Here is a 26,938-nt window from a genome sequence, read left to right on the forward strand (position 1 = left end):
TTGCGTAACGCTTATCATTTGGTTCGTATCAGGGAGGGGGATGAGTGGAAGACTGCTTTTAACACCCCCAGGGGGCACTTTGAATATTTGGTCATGCCTTTCGGGCTGTCCAACTCCCCAGCAGTCTTCCAGGCACTGGTCAATGACGTGTTGCGAGACATGATAGACCAGTTCATATATGTTTACCTGGATGACATATTGATATTTTCCTCGTCTCTCCAGGAACATGTGCAACACGTCCGACGAGTGCTTCAGAGGTTGTTAGAGAATGACTTTTTGTCAAGGCGGAGAAATGCGATTTTCATGCACAGTCTGTTCCTTTCCTAGGATACATCATCTCGTCTTAGGGAATGCGTGTGGACCCTGAAAAGGTTAAGGCTGTGGTAGAATGGCCAAGTCCAGATTCCCGTAAGGCCCTACAGAGGTTTCTGGGGTTCGCCAATTTCTATCGACGTTTTATTCGTAATTTCAGCCAACTAGCCGCACCTCTGACTGCCTTGACCTCCCCCAGTACTCCGTTCAGGTGGTCAGATACAGCCGAGGCTGTATTTGCCAAACTCAAGAGCCGCTTTGTTTCAGCTCCCATCCTCGTTGCCCCTGATTATTCACGGCAGTTCGTGGTGGAGGTCGATGCGTCAGAGGTGGGGGTAGGAGCAGTCCTGTCCCAGCGTTCTCCCACAGACGACAGGATGCATCCTTGCGCGTTTTTTTCTCATCGCTTGTCCTCAGCCGAACGCAATTACGACATTGGTAACAGGGAGTTGTTGGCAGTCAAGTTAGCCTTGGAGGAATGGCGTCATTGGTTAGAGGGCCCGGGGGTACCCTTTATAGTCTGGACTGATCATAAGAATTTAGAGTACATCAGAACTGCCAAAAGATTGAACTCCAGGCAGGCTCGGTGGGCACTTTTTTTCGGTCGTTTTGATTTTTCTCTCTCGTACCGCCTGGGGTCCAAAAACATCAAACCCGACTCTTTATCTCGCATTTTTGATCCTTCCGAACGCCCGTCTACTCCCGAGTGCATTTTACCGGAGAGTCTATTTGTCTCCACACTCGTATGGGAGGTCGAATCGAAGGTCAAGACGGCCTTAGAAGGGGTAACGCCTCCGCCCGGTTGCCCACCGAATCGCTTATTCGTGCCGGAGGGATTAAGGTCTGACGTCATTCAGTGGGGTCATTGCTCCAACGTGGCTTGTCATCCAGGAGTTTATCGTACTAAATTTCTAGTCAAGCAACGATTCTGGTGGCCACTTATGGCTCGTGACATTCACAGTTTTGTTTTGGCTTGCTCGGTTTGTGCCACTGGTAAAACTTCCAATCGACCCCCAGATGGGCTCCTTCAACCGCTGCCAGTCCCTTCGAGACCCTGGTCCCATATCGCTCTCGATTTCATTACCGCCCTCCCACCCTCCCAGGGTAACACAGTCGTTTTGACCGTGGTGGACCGGTTCTCGAAGGCAGCTCATTTTATTCCCTTACCCAAATTACCCTCAGCTAAGGAGACAGCGTTGACAGTCATTGACCACGTCTTTCGTTTACATGGCCTCCCGATGGACGTGGTCTCTGACAGAGGACCCCAGTTTGTGTCCAAATTTTGGCAAGAATTTTGTAAATTACTGGGAGCGACGGTTAGTTTATCCTCAGGGTTTCATCCCCAGAGCAATGGACAAACCGAGAGAGCCAACCAAGATCTGGAAAGGGTGTTGCAATGTTTAGTCTCCAAGAATCCTTCCTCATGGAGCCAACAACTTTCCATGGTGGAGTATGCCCACAACACGTTACCAGTGTCGGCTACGGGCCTATCTCCGTTTGAATGTAGTTTAGGTTACCAGCCACCTATTTTTCCCAGTCTGGAATCCGAGGTCGCGGTTCCCTCCGCCCACGCTTTAATCCAGAGGTGTCACCGCACTTGGACTAGAGCCCGCGAGACTTTACTCCAAGTGGGGGCGCGCACCAAGGCTAAGGCCGATCGCCACCGGTCAAAGCCTCCCATATACGTCGTCGGTCAACAAAGTGTGGCTTTCTACTAAGAACATTCCTCTCCGTTCCGTCTCTAATAAGCTTGCTCCCAAATTTATTGGCCCGTTCTCTGTCACCAAGATCATTAGTCCGGTGGCAGTCCGCCTTAGTTTACCTCCAGCGTACAGGAGAATACATCCCGTTTTTCACGTTTCCAAAATTAAACCTGTGTTTCATGCTCACATTAATCCGCCAGTCCCGGTCCCCCCCCCCCCCCCCCCCCCCCCCCCCGCCGCGTCTTGTAAATGGGGACACCACCTATTCAGTTAATCGTATTCTGGATTCAAGGCGGAGGGGACGTGGATTTCAGTACTTGGTGGACTGGGAAGGTTACGGTCCGGAGGAGAGAAGTTGGGTACCTGCTAGAGACATTCTGAATCACTCTCTGATCGATGATTAAAATCGACAGGTAAGGGAGTCTGAGAACGCCAGGAGGCGTTCTTAGGAGAAGGGGTACTGTCACGGTATACTAATTCATTGCTTCCTTCTCGTCTCGTGTTGTTGTTGTTGTTGTTGCATGAAAGCACGTGTGTTGTGGGCGTGATTGAGTGTCATTCCTTGATTCGCTCCAGCTGATCATCATATCATCACCAGTTGCAGCCGATCTCATTTCACTATATATGCTCACAGTTTTCTCATCTCCATTGTCAGATCGTTCGTTGGATGTTCGGTGTTCCAGTCTTGTGTTCCTGAGTCTCTCGTCGTGTGTTCCTGTGAAGTTCGTCTTGATTGTGGATTATCATCGGTTGTGGATTATCACCATTTGTGGATTGTTCTTCGTCTGTCTTCACCGCACCACTTGGGATTCACCTCGCTGACCATCGACGTCCCTGGGTCACCAGTTCCACGCCCGTGTCTTTCTGTTTGGACTTCCTTATCCCTTAATAAAGAGTTATTTACCTGCTATTGCTTCCTGTGATCCGTTGAGTCATGACACCTATATAATGCTCTCACATGTTTATTTTTTTACCATTTTGGGAAGAGTAAAATTTACATATGTGGCTTCAAATACCACAATAATTTAAACTTGTCCAGTTTTGCCTGGAATGCGTCTTAGACCACATCTTTAAGTGGTTTGATTGATCAGATTTAAATCGGTTTTGAAGTGACCAGGTGTAAACAGGCCCTTTCGTTTGGAACGCCCCTACAAATGGTGTCCCCTTCCTGCCGTTTGGAATCTGCCCTTAATGTATAGCCTACATATTTTCATACATAAAGAAACTTCATGTAATATATTTTTTAAAAATCTGATTCATTCTGCATTCAACTCTCCCATACTTATATGTCAGCAAATAGTAGTCACATTCTTGCATGAGCTAAAAACGGATTAATATCGCTTGTGTTTGGAACGACACATGACATCCAATTCCTACAGTGCAAAAAAAATTTATTAGAAATTTGCTATGTTTTTTTGCACACGGGGTGGGAATTTGTGACTCTTTATGGAGTTTAAATAATTTTGCCAGTTGGTCTAGGTGGTGGCAAGTGATAACTTTATGAGTGAGTTAACCAATTCGATCAGGTATAAAACAAATGGCTATTTTCTAATAAATGAGTCTTTGAATCATGAAAGCAACTGGAAATAATGTGCCTAAACTGTAAGTTACTCAATATTAACTTCTTGTTTATTGAACTATTGCAAAAATGTAAAACCAATTGCTATTAACCCGGTTTTTTTTTATTTTTTTTATTGTTTACATCATCGGAATGGTACGAAACTTGATAAAGGTTTTGGCACTTGCTGTGTGAACACAAAAATTAAAGGTCATGATTCGAAAGGTCTAATGGTCCTGAAGAAATAGTCACACTCTTCGCATTGGAAATGAATGGGAGAGGAAATTCATCTATTGGTAAACGTTTGGTACTCTGCACAAACAAATTCTTACTGAAAACTATTTTTTTTTAGATCTCAACCTCAAATTTGGAATGCAGCTTGTTAGATGTAGGCTATGGCTTTGATTTTCTCACAGTTTTAGAGTAAAATGCGTTTTGGAAAATATATATTTCATATCTAAATTGAAAATGGTATTTTTGTTTATTTTTTTATAACAATAAATGTACAATTCTATAACTTTTTTCAAGTTCACTTATTTAAATTTTCACTTCAGCAATAATCTGCCAAGTGTCGATCGTCTTTTAAAGAAGAACACATTTTAGTTTGCGCTCCAAAGTATTCAAGATCTATGACCGTTTAAGTTGCAAATTTAATTTTCTGGATCATGCTCAAAAAGTTTATTAAATGGATTATAACTACTGCATAAATATAATTTAGTACCATAAAATCCCCTAAAAATACAAAATATTAAATAAAAATTATCATCGAACTGTTACGAACCCCTGTTGTTAAACATGCTCGTTTCGTGAGGGTTCAGCAACATAGGAGACGCAAAGCAAAGAGCAGTTTAAAGCATTTATTATTAGACTAATAAATGACTGCACAAACTCACGTCTCTCAAGTTTTCTCTTTCCACAAGTAACACACATTTACTTTACACTAATCGTCAACATAGACATACCAAACACTAATAAATAAACTAAAGTAGTAGCACAATACAAAGAACACAGTTTGTGTTCAGCCGGCTAGGCATCATGACGCGCACGGAGTTCACCGCTGCGCCTCCTGCACACTCCACTTATATGCTCAGCACGAGCCATCAGAGCAACGGACCACAGGTGCGCAGGGGAGAAGCCTATACACTCAGAAAGAAACACCAATTAGGAGACAAGACAAACATACACAGGCAAGACCCATAAGGCTGAGGCCGTAACAGAACTAAAATATAGTTTCATTGGAATTGTCATTTTTGACCAACATGCAAAAAGTACCAGAGGGTTAACTGCTTAAACATAACTTGAATTCTGTTCTGTGTGATAGGCCTATTCAAAACTGACCAAAAGCTTTGGCTGTTCACACAGAACACACTGCACTGCTTTTGCCCAAGGGGTGGGCAACTCTGACCCTTGAGATCAATTTTTTTGCAATGTTTTGCTCCAAGCCTCCAACTCTAATCAAACACACCTGAAAAAGCTAATCAAGGTCTTCAGGATTACTAGAAAGCTTCAGGCAGGTGAGTTTGATCAGGGTTGGAACTAAGCTCTCAGGAAATTGGATCTCGAGAGCCCTAGTCGGTGTTTGAACAGCGCCTTTTTGAAGCATTGCGGTCACGCTGCACTTATTTAGAAATAAGTTCTGCTTTTAAAAAAAGTTGTTTCTATTGCTTTTTTTTTTATTCCACTACACTGTGCTCCATGTGAATGGTAGTCTTGAATAGTGAAAATGAATTGTCATAGTTCTACTTGTAAAATATCACCTGATATTATCATTAATAAAGTTTGAACATCAGCTGAAGACCATTAACATACTTCTCAACATATGTATTGTTTAAGTGCATAAATTGTGTTGGAAGGCATTTTATTATTGAACTATTTCTGATTTGTTTATTTTTTTACATTTCAATTGGGCTTTGACAAATGCAGAGACTGTTGTGAGATGAGTAAAGAGCACTGCATAAATTTACGCTATTTGTCACCCACACAAATTCCCGAACCTAGTAATTATACAAAGGCCCATTATTTTGTTTTCTTTTATTTAAAAGCAACTGAATGTTTTCCTTTTAAAATGATTAATCATGATTAAACATTTTGACAGTCCTAAATAGGCCTATAGGTCTTTTAAATTCAACAGATTAAAGTGGAATGATTTGTGCAGCATATGCACAAACATCCTGGAGCATGTATTTACAGAATATACTCTCATGTTACAACTGTTATGGAATGTGTGTATTTTTATGATCCACATGTTCATGAACACACCAGTCACACAGACATGTAAGCCACTACAGCATGTTTGAAGTGTAAAGCTCCACAAGGTCACGACCTCATGAATTTAAATCAGCCTTCATCATTTAACACCTCACTTACAGTTCAGCTCAGCATCTGCAACTGCACTTAAAGCAGGAAATGCATCGAGATGTTTGCATTTGGCAGATGCTTAGTGTATTTAATAGTTATTGTGTTGTGAGAATCAAAATTTTGGCATTGGTGATGCTAGCTCCATGCAATACCAATGTACCCTTAATGTCGCTTAAAAGCGTCTGCTAAATGCATAAATGTAATGTAAATCATTATTATTTAATTATCATTAATTCAAGTTTTAGGGAAGATTTGTGATGCCTGAATACACAAAGCTATGCACAGCATCTGTTGTGCCATGAAAAACAAACCTAGAACATGATCATTTCTGATTCACATTTCTATTCAGCATGCTTTCCAGTAATGCAGACCGTATTACAGTGCTACTTCTATTTTAATGCAGATACACAATAAAAAGCATTTATGGTTTTAAAAAAAAAAGTGTGTCATTGTGTATGCAGTTGTGTCATGGTGATGATTCTCTAAACAATGACTGCAGTTCAGCTCAAAGGATGATCCAGCATCCCTCTGTCTGCCTTTTTGTTCCTGTTATATCCTCTGTTCTTGTGTTTGAACATCTTAGAAAGCCAAATATACACATGCAGTGATGTGTGATCATGAGTGTGTGTAAATTGTCGCCCGTCGTGTCTCGCCTCCACAATAAAATCAGCCCATCTGGGATCCTTGAATATGTGTCTTTCACTGCTGATGAATTGAGTGCAAACACCTGTTGAGTTGCTGAGACAAAGAGGCCTGAGGACAGAAGCTTACGTGAACAGCGTCAGAGACTGATACAGAAGATAAGAGAAATTGTTAAATAAAGTTGTTGTTTTTTTCGCACAAAAAGTATTTTCGTCGCTTCATAACATTAAGGTTGCACCACTGTAGCCACATGGACTTTAACGATGTCTACTATCTTAATGGGCCTTGAAAGAAGCAAAAACATTGCAGTCTATGGGGGTGTCAGAAAGCTCTTGGATTTCATCAAAATTATCTTAATTTGTGTCCGAAGATGAAGGAAGGTCTTACGATTTGGAACGACATGAGGATGAGTAGTTAATGACATAATTTTCATTTTTGGGTGAACTAACCCTTTAAGTTTTGAAAGGACAGGCCTATACACCGCTGTTCAAAAGTTTGCTTTTCAAAAGTGAATTGAATACATTTACAATGTTACTTTGTTTTTTAATAAATGCTGTTCTACTGAACCTTCTGTTCATAAAAGAATCCTGAAAAAAAGTATCATTGTTAGTTCAGTTGGTTAAACAAATGAAGAGGAGAGGGATCTTTTGCGCTACCTCTTTGTAATAAACACAACACAATGAAGATAATCCCCACTGTATAACTCTGGGGATCACATAAGGTAGTGCAATGCAAAACAAAGAACCGCATCAAATGAGGAATAGAAATACTCAGGGATAGTGAGGAATTGAACAATAGACAGGTGGGACTAATCAATAAACTCATTGGTAACTATGGAAACAAATGAATGGAGAACAAAGGCAAAAAATCCTGACAGGTTTCCACAACAACATTAGGCAGCACAACTTTTTTCAACATTAATAATAATAAGAAAGGTTTCCTTGAGCAGCAAATCAGCATAGAATGATTTCTGAAGGATCATGTGACACATCATCCATGCCATCACAGGAATAAATTACACATTAAAAATAGAAAACAGTTATATAAAATTATAATAATATTTTATTTTCTCTGTATTTTTGAACAAATAAATGCAGCCTTTGTGAATATAAGAGACTTCATTAAAAAATCTTACAAACCCCAAACTTTTGAACTGTAGTGTAAATGAGACATATTATTTTAAATTATAAACATACAGGTTTTCTTTGCATACAGCATATCATATATATACCATCTGTTTAGACAGGAATCACAACCACATGAACAATACTCAGTTCAGCGTATCTGCCGCTTGTTTATTCTCATGCGCAGTCGACAGAAACCAGAATGTCATGACAACAGCACAGCCAGTGATCTGTGTTTCTCAGTCACACAGTTTCACAAATCAGTCAGTCAGAGAATTGTTAATGTGTATGATTTGTATTAAGTGCTGCTATCCTGAACAAAGCAGCAGTCAAGGAGTATTTAGTCTATTTAGGAGTTGTTATTCCTTATAACGTGTTATTGCTTAAATTTAGAAAATTTACAATGAATATTCATTTTTTGAACATTGATTTTTTTATTCTAATCATATTGGCTCCTAAAACTGTGTAAGTTGTGGTTGTTCAGACTTTTGCTGGGAAGAAATGTAGAGACTGGACATGGAATATTCTTGTTTAAAAAGTTGTGGTTATTCAAACCTAGCTAATCAAAGTTAATGTTTTTTCAATTTTACAGTCCAACATTTACAAATAAACTGTTCAACTTTATATATATATATATAAAGTCTAAGTGCGTTTATGTGAGTGTAATTGAAGAAATACAGGAAACAGAAGCAAAATAACTGCTCAGTAAGAACAGAATGAGGAAAGACAGACGACACCTGATGAAGCAAGGGGGGAAAAAACAACAGAGATTAGACATGGATGATAATTGGTGGTGGTGGTGGTGTGTGTGCGTGCATGCATGTGTGTATGTGTGTGTTGGATGAGGTGCTGAAGAAGAAAGAGAGAGAAATAAAGAGAAACTGTGGCAGCCGTCTTGCATTTAGACCAGTCTTTTATCTGCTGCTTTTAATCCTGACATGGTCCACATTCATGATAAAGCTTGAGCTTGCATAACCAAAACAAGAAAATTCATAATCATAACACTAAGCTTACTGGCCACCTCTAAATTTAGATAGGCTTTGTGCAAACTGAGAGTGAGCAAGAGAAACATGCTTAGCTAGACAAGTTTGTGCCAGAAAAATAGAGATCAGGTGTTAAAACACCATAGCAGACTTTGAATTAATAAGCTAAATGTGTCAGGCAGGACTGCTATTGTTGCCCCCTTAAAAATGCCACATGATTCTTTTTTTGTCTAAATAAGACAATATGACAAGAAAAAAAACTTAAGTTCATGATATAAATGTAAAATGTGATGGCTCCTAGTTAGTCTGAATGCAAAAAACTTTTGCCTACAATAATTGTGCAACTTAATATAAATAAGTATATAAAATGAGACGGGTAAAATTTGATCAAAAACAAATCTTTCGTTTCATTAGAAGAGAAGAAAAGTTCAAGCATAAGAGAGTAAATGATATATGGTTGAAAAGAACATGTACAATGATCAATGGCTTAAACAAGCTTGAGAACAGTAATGGGTCATGAAAGGAATGAGGTGGAAAAAATTAAGAGTGCTTCAAGAACCAAAGCAAGGACACATGGAGAAAAGACGGAGAGAAATGAATAGGAAGAGGCAGAGAAAATGAATGAATGTCTGTGCAGAGAATAGTTCAGTTAATAATTGGCCTGTGTTTAAGAGTTGAAACAGAAGTGTGTGAGGATGTGTGAACATCAGCTTTTGAACGCATTCGTGCTCCTTCATTTGCCCCCTGTGGAGTAAGAGGAGCTCCATTGTATAGGAGTGTGCCTTCAACCAGAGCCGGGTCCACAATGCAGACCACCTGTATGCTAATGAGGGATCATCCCATTGTCTCCGCAAAAAGAGAACAGCTTGTTGGAGTGTGCCGCAATGAGACCAAGCAGGGAGTTAAATAGGGTGACAGAAGTGTGTATGTGTGCCATGAGGTCAGACTGCTGCATTTCTAATTGATGACCTCAGATGGAGGTCAGAGAAAACAGGCTTTGATTTCAATACAGCTTGCCAGATTCATTTTAAAATAGTTTATCAGTACATGTGTCCACATGCATGAATCAATGAAGAAATATTCTCACACATTCAGTGAAGACCAAAAGATAACGTTCAAAATCTGTAAAAATGGAATTTGTTGGATTTAAAAAAAAATCTCTTTCATTCAATAATTTTTTTTTTAAATTAAGAATTTTGCACCAACTGTCATGTTATACACATGATTTGTATTCTAGAAAATAAAGTGCAAAATGATTTAATTGCAGAATTAATAAAAATGCTCAATTTAAATACACAGACAGAAAAAGAGAGAAAATATATGCAAATGTGCAAAATTAATAGGTTAAATTAAAATGCAAAAGTATTTAATTTGATTTTTTTATTCAAAAAAGGAATTTATTCAAAAGTTTTCTTAAAGATTCAGTAAGGCTGCATTAAATTGATCAAAAGTGGACGGTAAAAACATTTATATTGCTGCAAAATAATTTAAATAAATTCTGTTCTAATGAACTGTATATTCATAAAAAAAATCCTTTAAAAATTACGGTTACCAGAAAAATATTTAGCAGCACAACTGTTTTCAACATTCATAAATATTAATAAGGAAAGTTTGTTGAGCACCAAATCATGTGACACTGAAGACTGCAGTAATGATGCTGAAATATCAGCTTTGCAATTACAGGAATCTTTCTGTAAGTCACACTTTACGATAAATGAAAATATTTTAAATTGTAAAAATATTTAATATACTGTTAGTAATATATAATAGAACTGTTTGTTGACCCTATATCGGGAGTGCCAGGATTTTTCCTTTTCTCTATTTTTGATTATTTAGTTCTCTGTTGATTTTCTCCTACATGAACACCTACTCCAGGTCATCCATCACTTTTGTTCCAAAGAAAATCTATTTTGCTCTCCATTTCTCTCCGTTTTTCTCTATCCATCTTTTCATCTCTCCCTCTCAGTGTTTCGCAATAGCAGGTTCTCTGTATGCCTCTGGGTGAATCTTAACGCAACGAAACAGAGATACACTCCCATTTCCATCCAAACCCTCAACGGCTTTTACACCCCTCTTCACCTCTTATCATATTAACCACATATCCATCTTTTCCATATTTGATCATCATTAACCCACCCACTCCAACCATTTCTCCATTTTAGGAGTAAGTATTACATGCTATTAACAAAAAAGTAATTATATCTTAGTAATTATTGACTCAGGTGAGGCATAGAAACCAAAACATTATACATGTAAATGGTTTCTCCAGGTGCCCAAAGGGCAGACACAGTTTGAAGCATGTAAAGGTTGACCAAAGTTTGTCAATGTTATTATTGTTGCCAGTTCTTTTGTTGCATACTTATGGAGGTAATTTTGCATGTCAGGCAACTAACAAACAAAGTAAGTGTTCCATGGAGACACATTCAGCTCAGGATAACAGCTATGGGCTTGTTTCACAATGAGGAATAAATACATTTTTCATGAGATATTTCATCATTCCCATCTGAAGTTAGAAGCTAATCAAAGCTGGGAATAAATGTCTTTGTTGCACAGACGAGATCTCCTGAGCCCATGAGGATATGCATTAGCAACTTGACAGCTTAAACGCTAAATTAGCTCCAATAACAACACCTTATGAAGTTCTGTTTAAATTATCCTTCTTCTCATTTTTCATCATGAATGCTTTGTTGGTATATACCGCAAGCAGTTACCTCAAAGTTGCCCTCGCTAACTCACCCCGAGGGCCATTGAAATGGTCTCTTTGGCTGAATCCTGCAATAACAATGAAGTAGCACTTTTAAATACTATAACATTAACAGGACATTAGAGAATTTGTGTTGTACTGGATGCAGGTTTTCCAGGCTGAATGGTGAAGTTGTTTACACCTTGATCGCTTTGTAAAGCTGCAGTCCGTTATTCAAATGCAGCCTTTGTTCAGCCACCGCTCTGAACGCTGGACAACTACCCATTCACATTCATATGCACACACACACACACACACACACACAAACACACACGCACACAAGTGGACAGTATGGCCCAATGCTAAACAGTCTTACACAGATCTATCCACACTTTATAGACAACATCGGCTACTGTGTAGGAGGGAAGTGAGAGAACAAAAAAAGACAGTGTGTGCTAGAGCAAAGAAAGGAGAGAATAAGACTGAGAGGAATTTCAGCTTCTGTCCTAGACTGTGATAGGGCTCAGTGCTCGATGCCAAGCCGACTGTAAAGGAAAGCCTGCTGTGGGTAGATCTGTTCCTGAACATTTGCTCCGAGCTCTACCTCCTACGCCGATGGAGCTCATAAGCATACTTTATTCTGCAACTCTCAGACTGAATAAAAACTGTATATCCATAATGTCCCTGTTCACCTGGGCGAAGGTGACGCATTGCTCTCAAAGCAGACGGAAAGCACCCTCACTCATATACACTCAGCTTTGACTAATCGTCCCAAACTGAAGCCTTCAACAACATGGAGCATGTATGAGCCTGCCCAGCCCTGCCTAGCCCAGCCCAAAATAGTCCGCAGGTAGACACGCTTTCCACTCGGCTCACCTTAAACCCTCAAGTCAAAAAGACCTGGACAAAAGACAGGATAATTGCTTTCCACTGTGACCCTAGGATGAGTATAAGGCCTGGATTAGAGGGACCCTCTGGTGGAGGTGGGATGAGGGGGAAAAGCCCTGATGACAGTAGTGCTGATGTCATAATAACGTTATCAGGTGTAAAAGGGGATTTTAGGGATTACAACTTTTTTGATTGATACCCAGGAAAAGCCTGCTTTGTTTGTTATTCTACACAATGCATGGCTATGTTTCCAAATATAATATTTCATAACTAAAAAAGACTGCCCACGGTAAATTGCTGTCATGATTAATGCGGAACAGGGTTATATCCACGGGTATAGAAATATAGCCATTTCAGGCTTGTATTCAGGAAAACCTTCTTCAGAAAATGTTCTTATCAAAAATAAATAAATGTAAAATGACTAATTATACAACGATGAACAAAAATAAGAAATTGGGTTACTTTATAATAAAAACAAATATTTTTTTATATTTACTTATAATAGGCTATAAAAAGTTTAGGCATATGCATATAAAGGATGTCAGTTAGAGTCAGACAACTGCATTTTAATATTTAAAAATGCAGATTTATTTCAGGGTTATTATTGTTATTATATAGTTGTTGTTGTTGTTGTTATTATTATTAGAAATATTTTGGTCAACTGAAATAAAGCTAAAATAATACACACACACACACACACACACACACACACACACACACACACACACACACACACACACACACACACACACACACACACACACACACACACACACACACACACATATAATGTTGCCTTGGCAATCAGTTAAAGCTCTAAATTACTAACTGGAAATAAATAAACTAAAGCTGAAAAAAAAACTGGTAATACAAAAATAATGAAAAAGACAAAGCCCAAAATGACAAAAAAAAAATCAAAATAGACGTTCAATAAAAACTATAGTGTATAAATGATACTAAAATAGCACCGATTTATTGGCAGCCTGTGAGTAGAGGCGTGTCGACATAAAAAGCGTCCTTGTTTTCATTTGCTGCTTGCACTTGAAGGCGTGGCTTATGTAGCTTATTGATAAAGAGGACTGAGCGCACATTTCTTCTGGCTTTACCGCGACTGTTTGTACTAGAGTCTCCTATACAAACCTGTTATTCAAGTAAACCGAATCAATAGTGTTTCAACGATTCTTGCACTGCAGTATAGTGCACATTTATATTTTCATCTTCAACGTGCAAAACAATACTTTGCACTCGTATATATTCCTTTGAAGAGCATTAAATCCCGGACTCAATGGATTTTCTGTGTCTGGTGTGTGTTGCTGTGAGCGTCAGCGCCTGGTACGCGTCTGCGGAGCGACACAGTGTTTACTGGAACAGCTCGAACGCAAAGTGAGTATTTTAATAATAAATTAAATAAGTAAATAATTTTCCCTTTATGATGTAGCTCTTGTTAGTATTCTTCTGTGATATCTGACATCTCTGTATAGCATCATAAATTGTAAAATCTTGGAGCCTATGTAAACTATAGCCAAAAAGTAGAGTAGTATTAAATGAATTACGTAGGCTATATGCACTGCATTAACAGTCTAAATAGTTTCACAAGCCGTTAGCGGATATATCTTATTTTATCTGGTGTATATGCAATGTTTTGTTGCAGTTTCTTGTTATTTGCTCCTACTGTTTTCATTCTGTGTTTAGATTAATGAAACGCATAACTCTAATTTTTAACTTGGCAAATCATTACCCTGGCTTGCAAGTTATGTTAGTTCAAGTTGTTTACGCTTTCAGGTTAGTTATCACACACTGCATTGCTTTGATTATTATCTCTGGCTCTAGTCTAACCTTTAACATGCTCTAGTGAATGACATGATAATTACTGTATACCAGACAGCAGCTGGCAGAAAAGTACATGGAAAGAAACCAGACAGATGGACGGACAGATCAGCCTAAATATACATGCACACATGTTAGTTTTACTATTTGTGTGGGCATTTTATTGACAGAGTGTCTTACTATGATATATACAATACTCTATCCTTCACTCAAACCTGTAGATGTACAACATTTCTTTTTAGTAAATCTAGCCAAATTTGTACAGATACATACACAAAGCAATAAATAAACAGACATGAGCACACTGGACTAATACATATATAATAGCTTGCACTTTTTATGGGAGGTATCTTGTTACTCTCAGTATGATATTAATATGTTACTGTTACAATTCACCGTTACAGCACTTTGATGTGTGTTTCATCAAATGATTGCATTTGTAATCTCTCCTCGTAGTGAAGAAGGACGGGTCATTAGGCACTTTCCAGAGATCAATACGAATGACAGCAATCAGAGCGATTTATTAGGCCTTTAGCAAGAAACTCAAGAACAAGAAAATGGGTTTTTGTGAAGAAAATCAGAAGCTTGTCGACTGTAAAACAGAACCTCTGACCATGTGCTGGCATCTTTTTTCCCGCTTCTCATTAACATTGACTTGTTTCACCTGGATTTTTCACGTACACCATGATAAGCCTGTTGTCATAAAAGTTAACTGGTGATAACTGAACTGAATCCGTGCTCATGGTCATGACCCGATTGGAAGTTTTCATGATGTCACAGGTGATTCACACACCGTCTGTTGTAATTCAGTCGACTTTCAGTGAGTAATTTATCAATCCCGTAGTTGCGCAACATGAGTGTACCAGCCTTAACCAGACACGGTCTCAGAAGAGCCTGGCTCAATATCAGCCAGCAGAGAGAGATCGAGAGAGAGGCAGCAGCTGTTCCTAAAGACAGACAGAAGGAGGGATAGCTTCAAGAAATCATGTAATAGAGACCAAACTCTTTTAGGACCTGCTGTGAAAAAAATGAGGTGGAAGAGACAGGGATGGAGTAATAGGAGCTGCTTGGAAAAATGAAGGATTGGTAATTTGAGTTAGAAACATCTATGGAGATGGAGAAAAAGAGGTGGAGGGGATTATGTGGCAGCAGTCTGGTGCGTTGTCCGGTCCCTAATCCCGACATGGACCACATCCACGGAAAGGGTTGCGTAAGCACAACAAGAAAATTTGTAATAACGAAACGCTAAGCCCTCAGAAAATCTCTATATTAAAAATCTGTGCGGATCTCTACTTTTAAAGCTCTCATTCTTGCACACATACACAGAGAATGGCAATGTTGCTCTGTTAGCATTGAAAAGGTTAGAAACACACATCAAAACTAGAATTTTAAATATAATCCCTTCTTGAGCTATCATAATCTGTCAGGTGTGGTGGGAACTGTTTTCACTATGTCTTTCTCCAAGTTAAATCTTTCTCATTCATTTTACATTCTAAGAAAAAAGAAACCATTGCCATTAATCAGATTTTCGTGTTTCTCCTTTTGCTTTTCTTTCCTTTTAACGACTTCCATCAAAGCCAGTGATTGTTCAATCTGTCTGTGAAACTCTACCATTTAGTATGTTAGTGCACTTGTCAGGCTCGACTAATCTATGCCAGATAGGTGTTAAATATTAATCGGTATGATCATCTAGTTCTGCCTGTTGCGTAACAAACACGCAAACAAACACAAATGCACACTAGACTGTTTTCGCACCTGAATGGGTGTGAGTGAACAGTAATGATTTAATCTTCTGCACGTGGCCTTTGGCGGGCTGATGCTCTGGTTTGACGGGTATATGTGCGTGAGTCTGCACCCTGAGGAGACTGGATTTTCAGGTCCGGATTGACATATGGATGTTGTTTTCGACGGTCTGTTTTTGTGCTCGACACATGTCTGCGCTTGCACGCTGAGCGCGCTGAAGGGGAAGTGTACAGTCTCGTCATGTTAGCATCATCAAATCGTTACTCTCGACCTGAATCATGTGTTTATTTTTGCATGTGTTGTCATATGGATTTGTGTTCGCTCGTCAAAGATTTGTTTCTGGCTCGCATGCAGGGGGAATGTGCGATTAGGGTATATTTAGTAGACTGGGATTCCTTCGTACAAACATGTTGCTATACTTGACCTTTCAGCTGTCCACTCATTGTCCACTCCATTTCCTCTTTGTCCATCCCTTCCCCGCCAGATTCACTTTGTTTGATCTTTTACATGTATCTGAGCATTTAGTGCTGTATTGTCTTGAGAAGGAGGAGGGGAGCGTGACAGATCAGCATTCATATCCAGACAGATTCCACAGACAGGCTGTAAATCTATCTCCTTTACACTCACACACACACCCATACACACACACACCCACACATCACTGTTCTTCGTTTCTGGCTCAGATGCACGCAAAAACAGCCGGCTACGTAGGCAGGTCTGTAATCTGTAAAACGGATGGTTCAGCCTCAGATTATACGTAGATGTGTGTAATCTGGCTGAATGACCCATTCACACAGTAATCACTGTATATATTTATAGACTCCAGTGTAATCCAGTGCTGTATAATCCCGATTTACACAGAAATGGATGTGTATGGAAAATATAATCCATAATTCCTCAAAGCATTATAGAATGTTCTACCATCTACTGGATTGATTGATTACAAAACCGAAGCTCTTTCCGGATCATGTCAGTTTGTGTTTTTCCACAGATTAGAGTTCCATTTTAGGATTTCAACTGGTTAAAGTAATGATGATTAATAATCGGCAGAAATAATCTGATGTTCCAGTTAAAGTTTTTATGTATATAAATGACCCTGGGCCTGTTTTTACATTTCTTGCTGTGTTTTCCACTCATTTTACCCCTTATTCTGAGCTCTTCCTCTCTTCTCCTTATCTCCCAACCAGACTTCCTTACTATTTCTCTTTATATGTCCTTATATCCTCCCTGCTCCATCTTTCCGTCCACTTTTTTCCCACACAGCCCCCTTTGTCTATCTTGTTCAGTCCCTGATTACTATTTTGATTATCACTCTTCTGTTGAGTTAGAGTTTTCCTGTTTTTCTGTCTGTATTGTGCTAGATTGTGTAATTGTCGGTGTAGTAAAGTGTGTGACCTCACAAATGTAAACAAAAGAACCAGAAACTTGTTTCCTGGTGTTACTTATTTACTTCAAGTCAAGTGCTTGCCTTCAGCGTCTTCAGCAGCTCACTGTCGCCACCTACAGAATGTGGCGATCACTTACTTCACTTGTTGATCATTTTTATTTCTCTCAGTGGCTATATTGCTTTCAGTTTATTATTTCCGGGGTATTTTTTGTGAAAAAGGTGCTGACTTAAATAACTCTGAATAAAACTCACAGTAGACTATGCTACCAAACAACAAGCTAGTGTATCAACATGCAATTAGCATCCATTTAAAAGAGAAAGACAAAGGGAGGAGGAGAAAATCAGGCATTTGTAAGGAACGGGGTGAGAAAGATAGGACGGGGGATGGGTGACGGGTTAGAGGTCAGATAGAAAGAAAAGAATCTTTCTCCAAAAAATTAGCCTGAATGAAGAGGCCCAGGTTTATAATGTGATTTTAAACAGAATGTGAAAAGAAAGAGGGTGGAGAAGATGGAGGAAGGGGGGTGGAAGATAGAAAGATATATATAAAATATAAACAGATAGGGGTGGAGCAAAAGGACAGTGATGGATAGGGTGAAATTTTGGGTGTCTGCTCTAATCTCACACACAATTTCACTGAAATAGCCTCATAATCACTCATCCGTATAATCACTCAACCTTCACTTCTGCATGATATACTGAAGAAAAATGTGAAATGCAATAACTTGTTAACATTGTTAAAAATAACTTGTTATGATGCGATATGGGTACAATAATTTAAAAAATGGAAAAGGTAGTGGTATTGGATGTTATCTGTTAAGTTTACAGACTTTCCTTTAATCCTAAAACAACACAAAACATAGGTAATTCAAAATATAGGTAAAACACCTGTGATTAAACAGTATGGACAATTCCTTCATATTAACACAATAAAATAGACCCTGAAGTGTATGTGAGACCATCATTATTCTCTGCTGACCTACAACTTTATAAGCATTGTAAGCTCAAGACTTTGTCATATGCATCATGATTTGCACATTTGCTATATTTCAATAAATATATTGTGCAGCCCATACCCCGAACCCCATCTTAACATGAAATATGTACCTGTAACCCCCCACCCCCACATTAACCCCCCAAACGGTCCGTATTGGATAAGTCCTGGTGCTGGTGAATGTGCGGTGTGATCCGTGTGCTCAGTGTGATAATCCCTGGTTTGGAAGAGCGGATTAGCTGGCTGGCATTCCGACCCGTTCCGCGACGGCTGGGGTAATTACCAGCATGTAATCGACGAGAAGGACAATACGAGAACATACTGCTCGGAAAGAAAGTGAGAGAGCGGTGAGGTTAAAAGGACTTAGTGGTGACTTAGCACCTTGAACCTGTCACACTTTAACGGGAAGAAGGCGTAAGACTGAGACGTCTCTGTATATTATACTTGTAGTGGAGAAAGAAAGCCAGACAGACAAAAATAGCGTGAAAGCATCGTGCACGCGCTTGAACAGACATGTTTTATTACTTGATAGTGTGAGAACAAGGCACTAAAATAGGATCATAATACTTGTCATGACAAGCAGCAGGTCTTAAAGGTTTTCAGTAACCGAGTGTGTGTGTGTGTGTGTGTGAACTGCTGACAGCGAGCATTGTGCAGTTGGCAGTGAGTACATCTGCTCTGAAGCATGTACATCTCTTACCGTCTCTCAGTGTGTGTGTGTGTGTGCCCTGCTGACTGTGTAAGGGTGTGTCTGAAAAATATGACCCTAAACTTTGACATTACTGACCCGCCTGACAGCTTGAAACATTCAGCCAAAAGTGAAAGAGGGGGAGCCCAGAAAAACTATTGAGGGGAAAGGGGACAAATAGCCTACGAATCAATTAAGCTTTAGTTTTACATATAAAGTCGTTTTTTTATGTATTTGAAAGTCTATTATGCTCACCATGGCTGCATTTATTTGACCACAGTAAACAGCAGTAAAACAGCAATGTTGTGAGTGATTACAATTTAAAATAACTGTTTTCTATTTTAAAATATTTTCAGCATCATTACACCAGTCTTCAGTGTCACATGATCCTTCAGAAATCATTCTAATATGCGGATTTGGTGAACAAGAAAATGTTCTTCTTATTATCAATATTGGAAACAGTTGAGCTGCTTAATATTTTTGTGGAACTTCAGGATTCTTTTAATATGAAGTTCAAAAGAACAGAATTTATTTGAAACAGATTTTTTGTGTAATAGTGTAAAAGTCTATTACTGTTGTTTTTTTTAAAGACTGACACTTGCACAAGATGAAGACTCCAGTCATATTAGAAGCCTAAAAATGCTCTACACGGAAAAAAAATTGGAGTAGGATTTACTTGAAAAAAGCTAGCTAACTTTTTTCTCTCAGAAAATGCTAGTAAATTTACAACGATTTGCCAAGTAAAAACCTAAACATATTTATCAGTAGCTTTAATTAGAAATATTTAAGTTTAATTTACTTGGAATATAGAATTAAGTAAACTTTACTTGACCTAGTCAAGTGAAAGTAACAAAGAAATTTTAACTTGGCTAGTAAAAGGTTGAGTAATATCAATTTAATTGAAATTTCCTTTACATAACATTTCACTCAAACAATAATATTGAAATACCAGTATGTGCTTTACTTAGAACTTCTAAGTAATTTATACTATATCATGTCAGAAGTTAAACAACATGTGAATGCAAAGAGCTCAATACTTGGTAGAAAATACACAATGACGGTAACATTTGATGGATCATTTTTGTTTTCGAATGTGTCATTTTGAGCAGAAAATTTACTCGAAATGTCACAAAATGGCAAGTTACTATAATCCTAACAACAAAAGTAATGATAAAACAGTGTAAATACAGCTGGAAACCAGTGAAAAATCAACCTCACTAATTATTCAAGGTCCAGTGCATGATGGGAAACCCAGTATCAGAAAAGTTGAGTAATTTTTACTTAATTGTATTAAGTTGATATTTACGCTTTAATTTCTACTCGCTTGAATTAAGTACTGATATGGAATTTACTTAGTTTTTTTAATTCTTGCCTGAACTAACTTTTTCATGTAAATTACATTGTTTTTTTTCAGTAGTATTTACTTCACCACAAAATCATTTTTTACAGTGTACATAGAGGAGGTCGGCTTATTCGACCAACCTAATTAGTCTGCGTAAACAAATTACTGAGTGCAACTTTAAACTCAAACTCTTTAAGCCCCCACACAAACATTTAAACACAGGCTCCTCTGTGTCTTGTGATAAACAGATGAGTGATGTGGCCCCCAGGGGCCGCAGGTACAGACACTCCCCTGAAATGTGTGCTGTTTACATGGATCCGTGCCCCTCTTACAACAACGTCACTCTCACGCTCTGAACAGAGCCAAGTGTCACACGGGAAACAGTGGCCACTGCGGCGTTTGAAGTGACCGCTCACCAGCAGGAAAAGCACAACAGTGCTGCTCTGGGATAGTTTGAGCTATCGGCGGCTGGCCTTGGATCAGCTCAGAGAGATTAGACAGGCATGGGAATCATAGGTTGAGGGCCCACCAGACCCTTTCAGTATGAAATTAAATTTAGAGATGCACAGATAGTCAGATTATATTCTGATAAATGGCCAATTAATGTTCTATACTATTTTGTCAAAATAAATGAAAATATTTAAAGAAAATATATGGCATCACAACATGATGTACAGTATATAAAATTGGCTGAATTTGTTAAATATTACATTTAACCTTTCTACAATTGAATATAATAGACCTAATGTTTAGTAATAAAATAATTTTCCCCATACATAAATATAATGATGTTTCATTACATTCATCAGGAATATTTATGTATATTATCCAATATAATAATGTTTTATATTAGCCAGTAAATATGGTACCAATATATTGTGCATCTCTAGGCAAACACCTTGGTGACCCAAAAAATAAAGAGATTAGACCCGTGCCTTAGGCTGATGTATGGGGGATGAGTTAATGACACCCAATTTGTGGTGGTGTCTAGTTCTTGCCACCAGGTTTCAAACAGCTCCAGATCAGCTGCTTCAAAGGGACTTCAGAGGAAGTGAGACGGGGCAATCAACCACACAGTCTAGTTCCCAAGAAAAACAGAGCGAAACTAAAACCGCCGAAACCGTTCACACTGATTTCTGTTTTAGAATCACTTTGACCATTTAGCATCTCATCCACCCTTACTTGGTCTCATCAGCTCTGATGTGTTGATTGGCATACTGAATACACATAAAAAAAACGCTTTCCCACACACAGAAAAGTCAGCTGGCTTAGCAAGGGGTACTATCTTTTGAACACACTGCTGATTAGAAGCCGTGCGAGACTGACTCTAATCTCTGCATTAAGCGGGGCTAATAAGCGCAGTGATGTGTATGTTTACCCCCCGTCTGAATAGACCGCCAGGCTGTTTAGACAGGTCGGCTAATGCTTACTGCAGAGGCACAGTGGGAAAGAGACAGAGATGAAGGGGGTTGAAGTGGACAACAGGGGGCCCGTCAGGAGCCTGTGTGTCTGTCCGTCATTTAACCACGGCTCCCAATGGCAACAACAACAGATACATGTGCCAAAAGGGAGAAAGTAATAGAGCAAAGGGCATGCTGGGGGGAAAGAGGCCGCCTTGTGTTTTGATGGCAGTTCACGTGAGGGCCGTGTGAGTAAATGTTATGGTAATGTGATTGGGTTTGATGATATTGGGTATATGGAAATGTGATGTCGTATAATTTTATAATCAGCCAATCAGATACTTTATGTGGTTTGAACTGGAGTATTGTATGGTATTATAAGTGTATTAAGGAAAAAACTTTGTGATTTATTCAGACAGTTATTCAGAAATGTGAGACACAATTCATTATAATAAATCAATGACAACATGAAAGCAAAGACACGGAAAGCCCAACATACTGAAAGGCCTGTGGATTTGTCATTTGTACATCTGGTAACAGCAGCAGGGAAGCTCAGATCAGGCGAAAATGAGAAAAGCAAATGAGACGACAATAAAAGGAGAGACAGACAGAGAGGAGGCTGTGAAAACATGTAGAGCCAATTCAAAGAGCCAGTCAGTCTAAGCGGCTCCATCTCTGTTACCAAGAGAACAGGGAAGAGGTTGTGATGGATCACACAAAGTCAAGAGATTTCAAGATTTTCTCAGATAAAAAAGTTTGAACAAAAAGTATTTTAGAGCTGTCAAAGTAAACATGTTAACATAAAAAATATATATATATATATATATATATATATATATATATTAGTGCTGCCACTAACGACTAATTTTCTAACGACTAATCTTTCGACTAATTTTTCGATTAGTCGACTAATCTAAACGACTAATTTAAAAAAAAAAAATCAAGTGTTTGTTATTTCATTGTGTCCATTTAATTTTGAACTCAACTGAAGGGCCAAAACATAAAATGTCACCTGTTCAAAAACATTATGTATTAACAATCAAAGCATTAACTATCTGCATTTCCATTATGCTATACCATATTAGTCAGAGTCCTAATCTAATCCTCTATTAACAAACATGTATGTATTAATTAAATTAGCTCTTTGTTCATCTATGCTGTTAAATACATTTTTATTAGCTTACTGTAAATTTTTTATGTACATTTCTGAAATGCATAACTGATAACATCACTCTGAATTGTAAAGTAGATGCAATACATGCATTTTCTGATATTGTGAACAGCGCTACACAAATAAATTGGAATTGAAAGAGTCTAGCCCACTACGCATAGCTCTGCCTAATAATGAGTCGCGCTGAAAGCAGGCAGGCAGATATGCAGCTCGCGTTTACACTTGCGTGCATGGCGGGCCCGTGCCGCGGTTTGCGTGAATGTGAAAATAACACGGACTCAGGTGCGCACTTGTTCAGGAAGTAAAGTAACCTGCGCATGCGTTTTAGCTTATTATGATGTATTTAGTTAAAAAACATATGTAAGGGATGATAGTGTTGATGATTTACCTTGGATACGAGCGAGAGTGAGCCTGCAGTGTATTCGTGCTTTGCGCGTGGAATCAGGGCAACACATTTGGAAATCCATTGTCTCCTCAAAAGAGTCCGTTTGAAAAACACAATACTGACCCGCGTTCTGTTTTCTATCATGCGCCGTGCACGTTTGCGATGGCATAATATTCACGCAAACGCACCAGTGTTCGATAGAATTAAGTTGAGTGTGAAACAGACCAACGCTGCGGGGGGCGCCGGGAACAATCGCGCTCGGACCGCAGCAAACGAGCCCACTTTGAAAGCACCGTCACCTGCCTCCGCAATTTTTCATATCAAAGCAGTGAAGGCGGGGCGGGAACGTGAAGGAAGAGGATAGCAGATTAACCAGCAGGCCGCGCACGGCGCACAGACTGCTGTGTGGAGGTGAATTAAAGTCAGCCGTTTGAGACGGGTGACCAAAAATAAATAGGCGGTCAATAGTAAAACGACACGTCGACTAAAAAAATTGCCGTCGACTAATTTGCATGGTCGATTGCGTCGACTAATCGCGGCAGCACTAATATATATATATATATATATATATATATATATATATATATATATATATATATATATATATATATATATATAACCCCCCTATGGTTCCCCTCAATCATATTTGTGTGACAAAATAAAAAAGGGAGATTCAAGTGAAATACGTGAGCAGAAAAATTTATAGAATTTTTCAAAACAAAGCAAAATGCTTATAGAAATCAAGTAAAACAAATGGATTAAAAGGAAATCTTTTAATGGAGGACTTTAAGGAAAAGACAGTTGAACAATTTCCCTAAATACTCCTTCACCCAACGTGACAGAAAAATGCAGAGTAGAAAGAAAAAGAAAAGAGGGATTGTACAGGGTGTTTCACCCAAATAAAAGCAGCAGGTGAAGGGTGAACACACATCACTCAGGGTGTAGCTCTCGCTTTTGCTTTGCACTGATGACGCTTGCCTGGGGCCGTTTCGTGTCACTGTTTCTGTTTGTTTGTGAACATCAAGTTTCTTTTTTGAAGCCATTTTATTCCTGAGGTGTGCCTGTGTTTTGAAGGTTGACAGCCATTCATGGATTTTTTTCTTATTTCTTCCAGCTTCCTATGGGATGATTACACTGTGGATGTCCGCATTAATGACTACCTAGACATCATCTGCCCTCACTACGCACGGGGCGAGATCCCATCCCAGGAGGCCGAGCGGTACGTGCTCTATATGGTGGAGCTGGAGGACTATGAGAACTGCAAGCCACAGTCCTTCGATCAGCTGCGCTGGGAGTGTTCCAGACCTTTCGCTCCTCACGCTCCAGAGAAGTTCTCGGAGAAGTTCCAGCGCTTCACTCCCTTCACTCTGGGCAAGGAGTTCCGCCAGGGAGAGAGTTACTACTATATTTGTAAGTATCCATGTCTGTATTTGTGAGAGTATGCAAAACTAAAAATTTGAAGTTTGTGTGTTAAAATGAACCCACACAAAGTGCATGTTGGGTGACCAACAAGTAGGAAGAAAAAAAATACATAATGTGCTGAAAAAACAAAACAAAACAGGAAAACCCCTTGAAGACCTTCAAAATCATGTCATGTGGTGTGACTCCCCAAAAACTAAAAGATATCTATGCGTTAATTATTCAGGATATTTGGGAAACAATATTTGTCACCTTTTAAAAACACATTTAAATTATTCAATATAATTATTTACATTTTTAAAAATATGTATTATATGTACACTAAGCTATTACTTTTTACACCATATGTCATTAAATGTCAACTTTTCCTTGAAAATTTATTTCAAAACCTTATGAAATGAACGTAAATACAAAATGATTGTTTTAGCATTTAATAACACATTAAATTATGTATTATTTACAATCATAGTACTACAGATTCCAATTCTAAAATTTCACTGTTTTCCACAGCCAAACCTCTTCACCATCATGGCCAGGAGTGTTTGAGACTGAAGGTGGATGTTGTTGGACTTCATGGTAAGTCAAATCAGTTCTTCGCATTACCAACTAGACATTTCTGCTATCTTTACTAGATTACAAGGACAACCAAAGCCTTACTAACATTCCAACTATATCATTTCATGTTCTAGGTTCCAAGAATAAGAAAAAGGTAGTTGAGAAGGATGATGAAATGGAAGTAAAGGCTGGTGGCGGAGTACATAACCCATCAAACAGGCTTCCAGCAGGTGAGAACTTCTTTTCCTGCCTTTTGGCAGCGTGTCCATTTGCTTTAGAATAAGATGTGGAATTTTTTTACTTTTCAAGCCGAGGTGTTAGAGTGACTTTACGCAAGTTACACGGTCACGAAATGTACTCATCATGCTTCTCCTCTACTTTCAGATGACCCTATTGCCATGATCCCAGTTGTGCAGAGGAGCGTGGGGAGTTTGGGTGTTCGTGTGTCTCCCGTCTCAAGTTTCGTCATTTTGATCTCTATACTCATCTTTCTGCTCCTCCACTGAGCCTGATATGAGAACATTTTATGGACACTGGTCCGTTAGGACACAACAGACTTTAATGCCGGTGCTGGTTACCGGCTCTGAAAATAGATTTTTTATGAAGAATTTTTATACAAACTGAAGTTTTGGTGCTGGTGTGCAAGTTGCTGAGTGACGTGTTTGTATTTGTGAGAGTGATGTGACCAGAGAAATGTGTTTTGAGTATTTACCGTTCTATAATACTGTTTTCCATCAGCTCTTTTTATTTTACTTTTGTAGACCGTATGTGCTCATTTTTCCTGAAAATTCTTCACAAATCTATTTACCAATGTGATTCAGAACAAACTTTAAAGTCGGGGGAGCTTGTCTTGTAACCATCAGCTGTAGAACTGGAATTGTGACCACAAGGGTGGACAATAGGTTAGATAATGTGTTTGATAGAGACCTTTGCTCTACTGTACTGATTTGAGCCAAAGATCACAGGATTTATCTTAAAGCTGACCCTGACCTTGCACCTTATAAAGAATTGATGTTCGTGCATATAACAGTGTTTGTAAATCTAGAACAGCTATCGAACAGTTTCCTGTGTTTTGGATCTCGTGTTGCTGTAGTTTCAGTTGGTTTCTGTGATGTAATGTGAACACAACCTACAAAATGTACTGGAATTATGTTATCGATGAGATCAGATTTGTTTTCTTTCATAACACAACATTTGGTTTTGAACAGGAATGATCGGTTGTGCTGTCTGTGAGTGAGTGAGAGAGAGAGAGAAGCTGGCCTTCTGACAGAGAGCACGACATGCACAATTTAAAACGGTTCAATTAATTTTTTCAAATAAGTTAAAAGAACAGTTTCTTTTGTAAAAAGTGATTTTGTACTGTTTTGGTTTATAAACTTGTAAATAGTTGTGTAAAAATGTAAATATTAAGAGTTATATAAAATAAAGACATTTGTCAATTATGAAATTTTGTGGAAAGTTTTTTTTTAATAAATATTGTTCAACTGATTCAAAGAAAACAAAGTTTTGGAGCAGAACAGACAGATTTTCTGTGCAATTTGTTGAGGCCTCAGAGTAAAGTTTAACACGCTCAAAACACCACCATCAAACTTTCTTCCTGTCCTCTTTCATTCCCTTTTCATCTCTTTTTCTTGGCCAGGACTTCACAGCTTTTAACCAAACATTCAGATGGGGTTGAGATGAATGAAAAAAAAGTGGCACTTGAGTGCCAGGATGTAACTTGCTCATTTTTCCTGGCACTCTCAACATTTTTTATTTTTTTTTACATTTGAAAAC

The 26,938-nt window shown here is 38.6% G+C and overlaps 1 protein-coding gene across 1 annotated transcript; it reads left to right on the forward strand.

Annotated features, from left to right (window-relative positions):
* Positions 1–13,307: 13,307 nt before the first annotated feature.
* Positions 13,308–26,609, forward strand: efna1b (ephrin-A1b). Its single transcript, XM_077211204.1, has 5 exons — positions 13,308–13,634; positions 24,303–24,598; positions 25,118–25,183; positions 25,297–25,392; positions 25,547–26,609. The coding sequence occupies exons 1-5, from the start codon at positions 13,537–13,539 to the stop codon at positions 25,666–25,668; spliced, it is 678 nt and encodes a 225-aa protein (XP_077067319.1). The 5' UTR covers positions 13,308–13,536; the 3' UTR covers positions 25,669–26,609.
* The last annotated feature ends 329 nt before the right edge of the window (positions 26,610–26,938 follow it).

The sequence above is a fragment of the Siphateles boraxobius genome, unplaced genomic scaffold, assembly GCF_051911475.1.
Source record: "Siphateles boraxobius isolate OS27281-9 unplaced genomic scaffold, OSU_SipBor_1 12, whole genome shotgun sequence".
In the NCBI taxonomy this organism is placed as follows: Eukaryota; Metazoa; Chordata; class Actinopteri; order Cypriniformes; family Leuciscidae; genus Siphateles; species Siphateles boraxobius.

Bases quoted from the DNA above. Each gene is read 5' to 3' on its own strand.
- efna1b (XM_077211204.1), top strand. From the start codon at position 13,537: ATGGATTTTCTGTGTCTGGTGTGTGTTGCTGTGAGCGTCAGCGCCTGG. The intron at 13,635-24,302 runs GTGAGTATTTTA...TATTTCTTCCAG, and splicing joins TGGAACAGCTCGAACGCAAA to CTTCCTATGGGATGATTACA. The intron at 25,393-25,546 runs GTGAGAACTTCT...CTCTACTTTCAG, and splicing joins ATCAAACAGGCTTCCAGCAG to ATGACCCTATTGCCATGATC.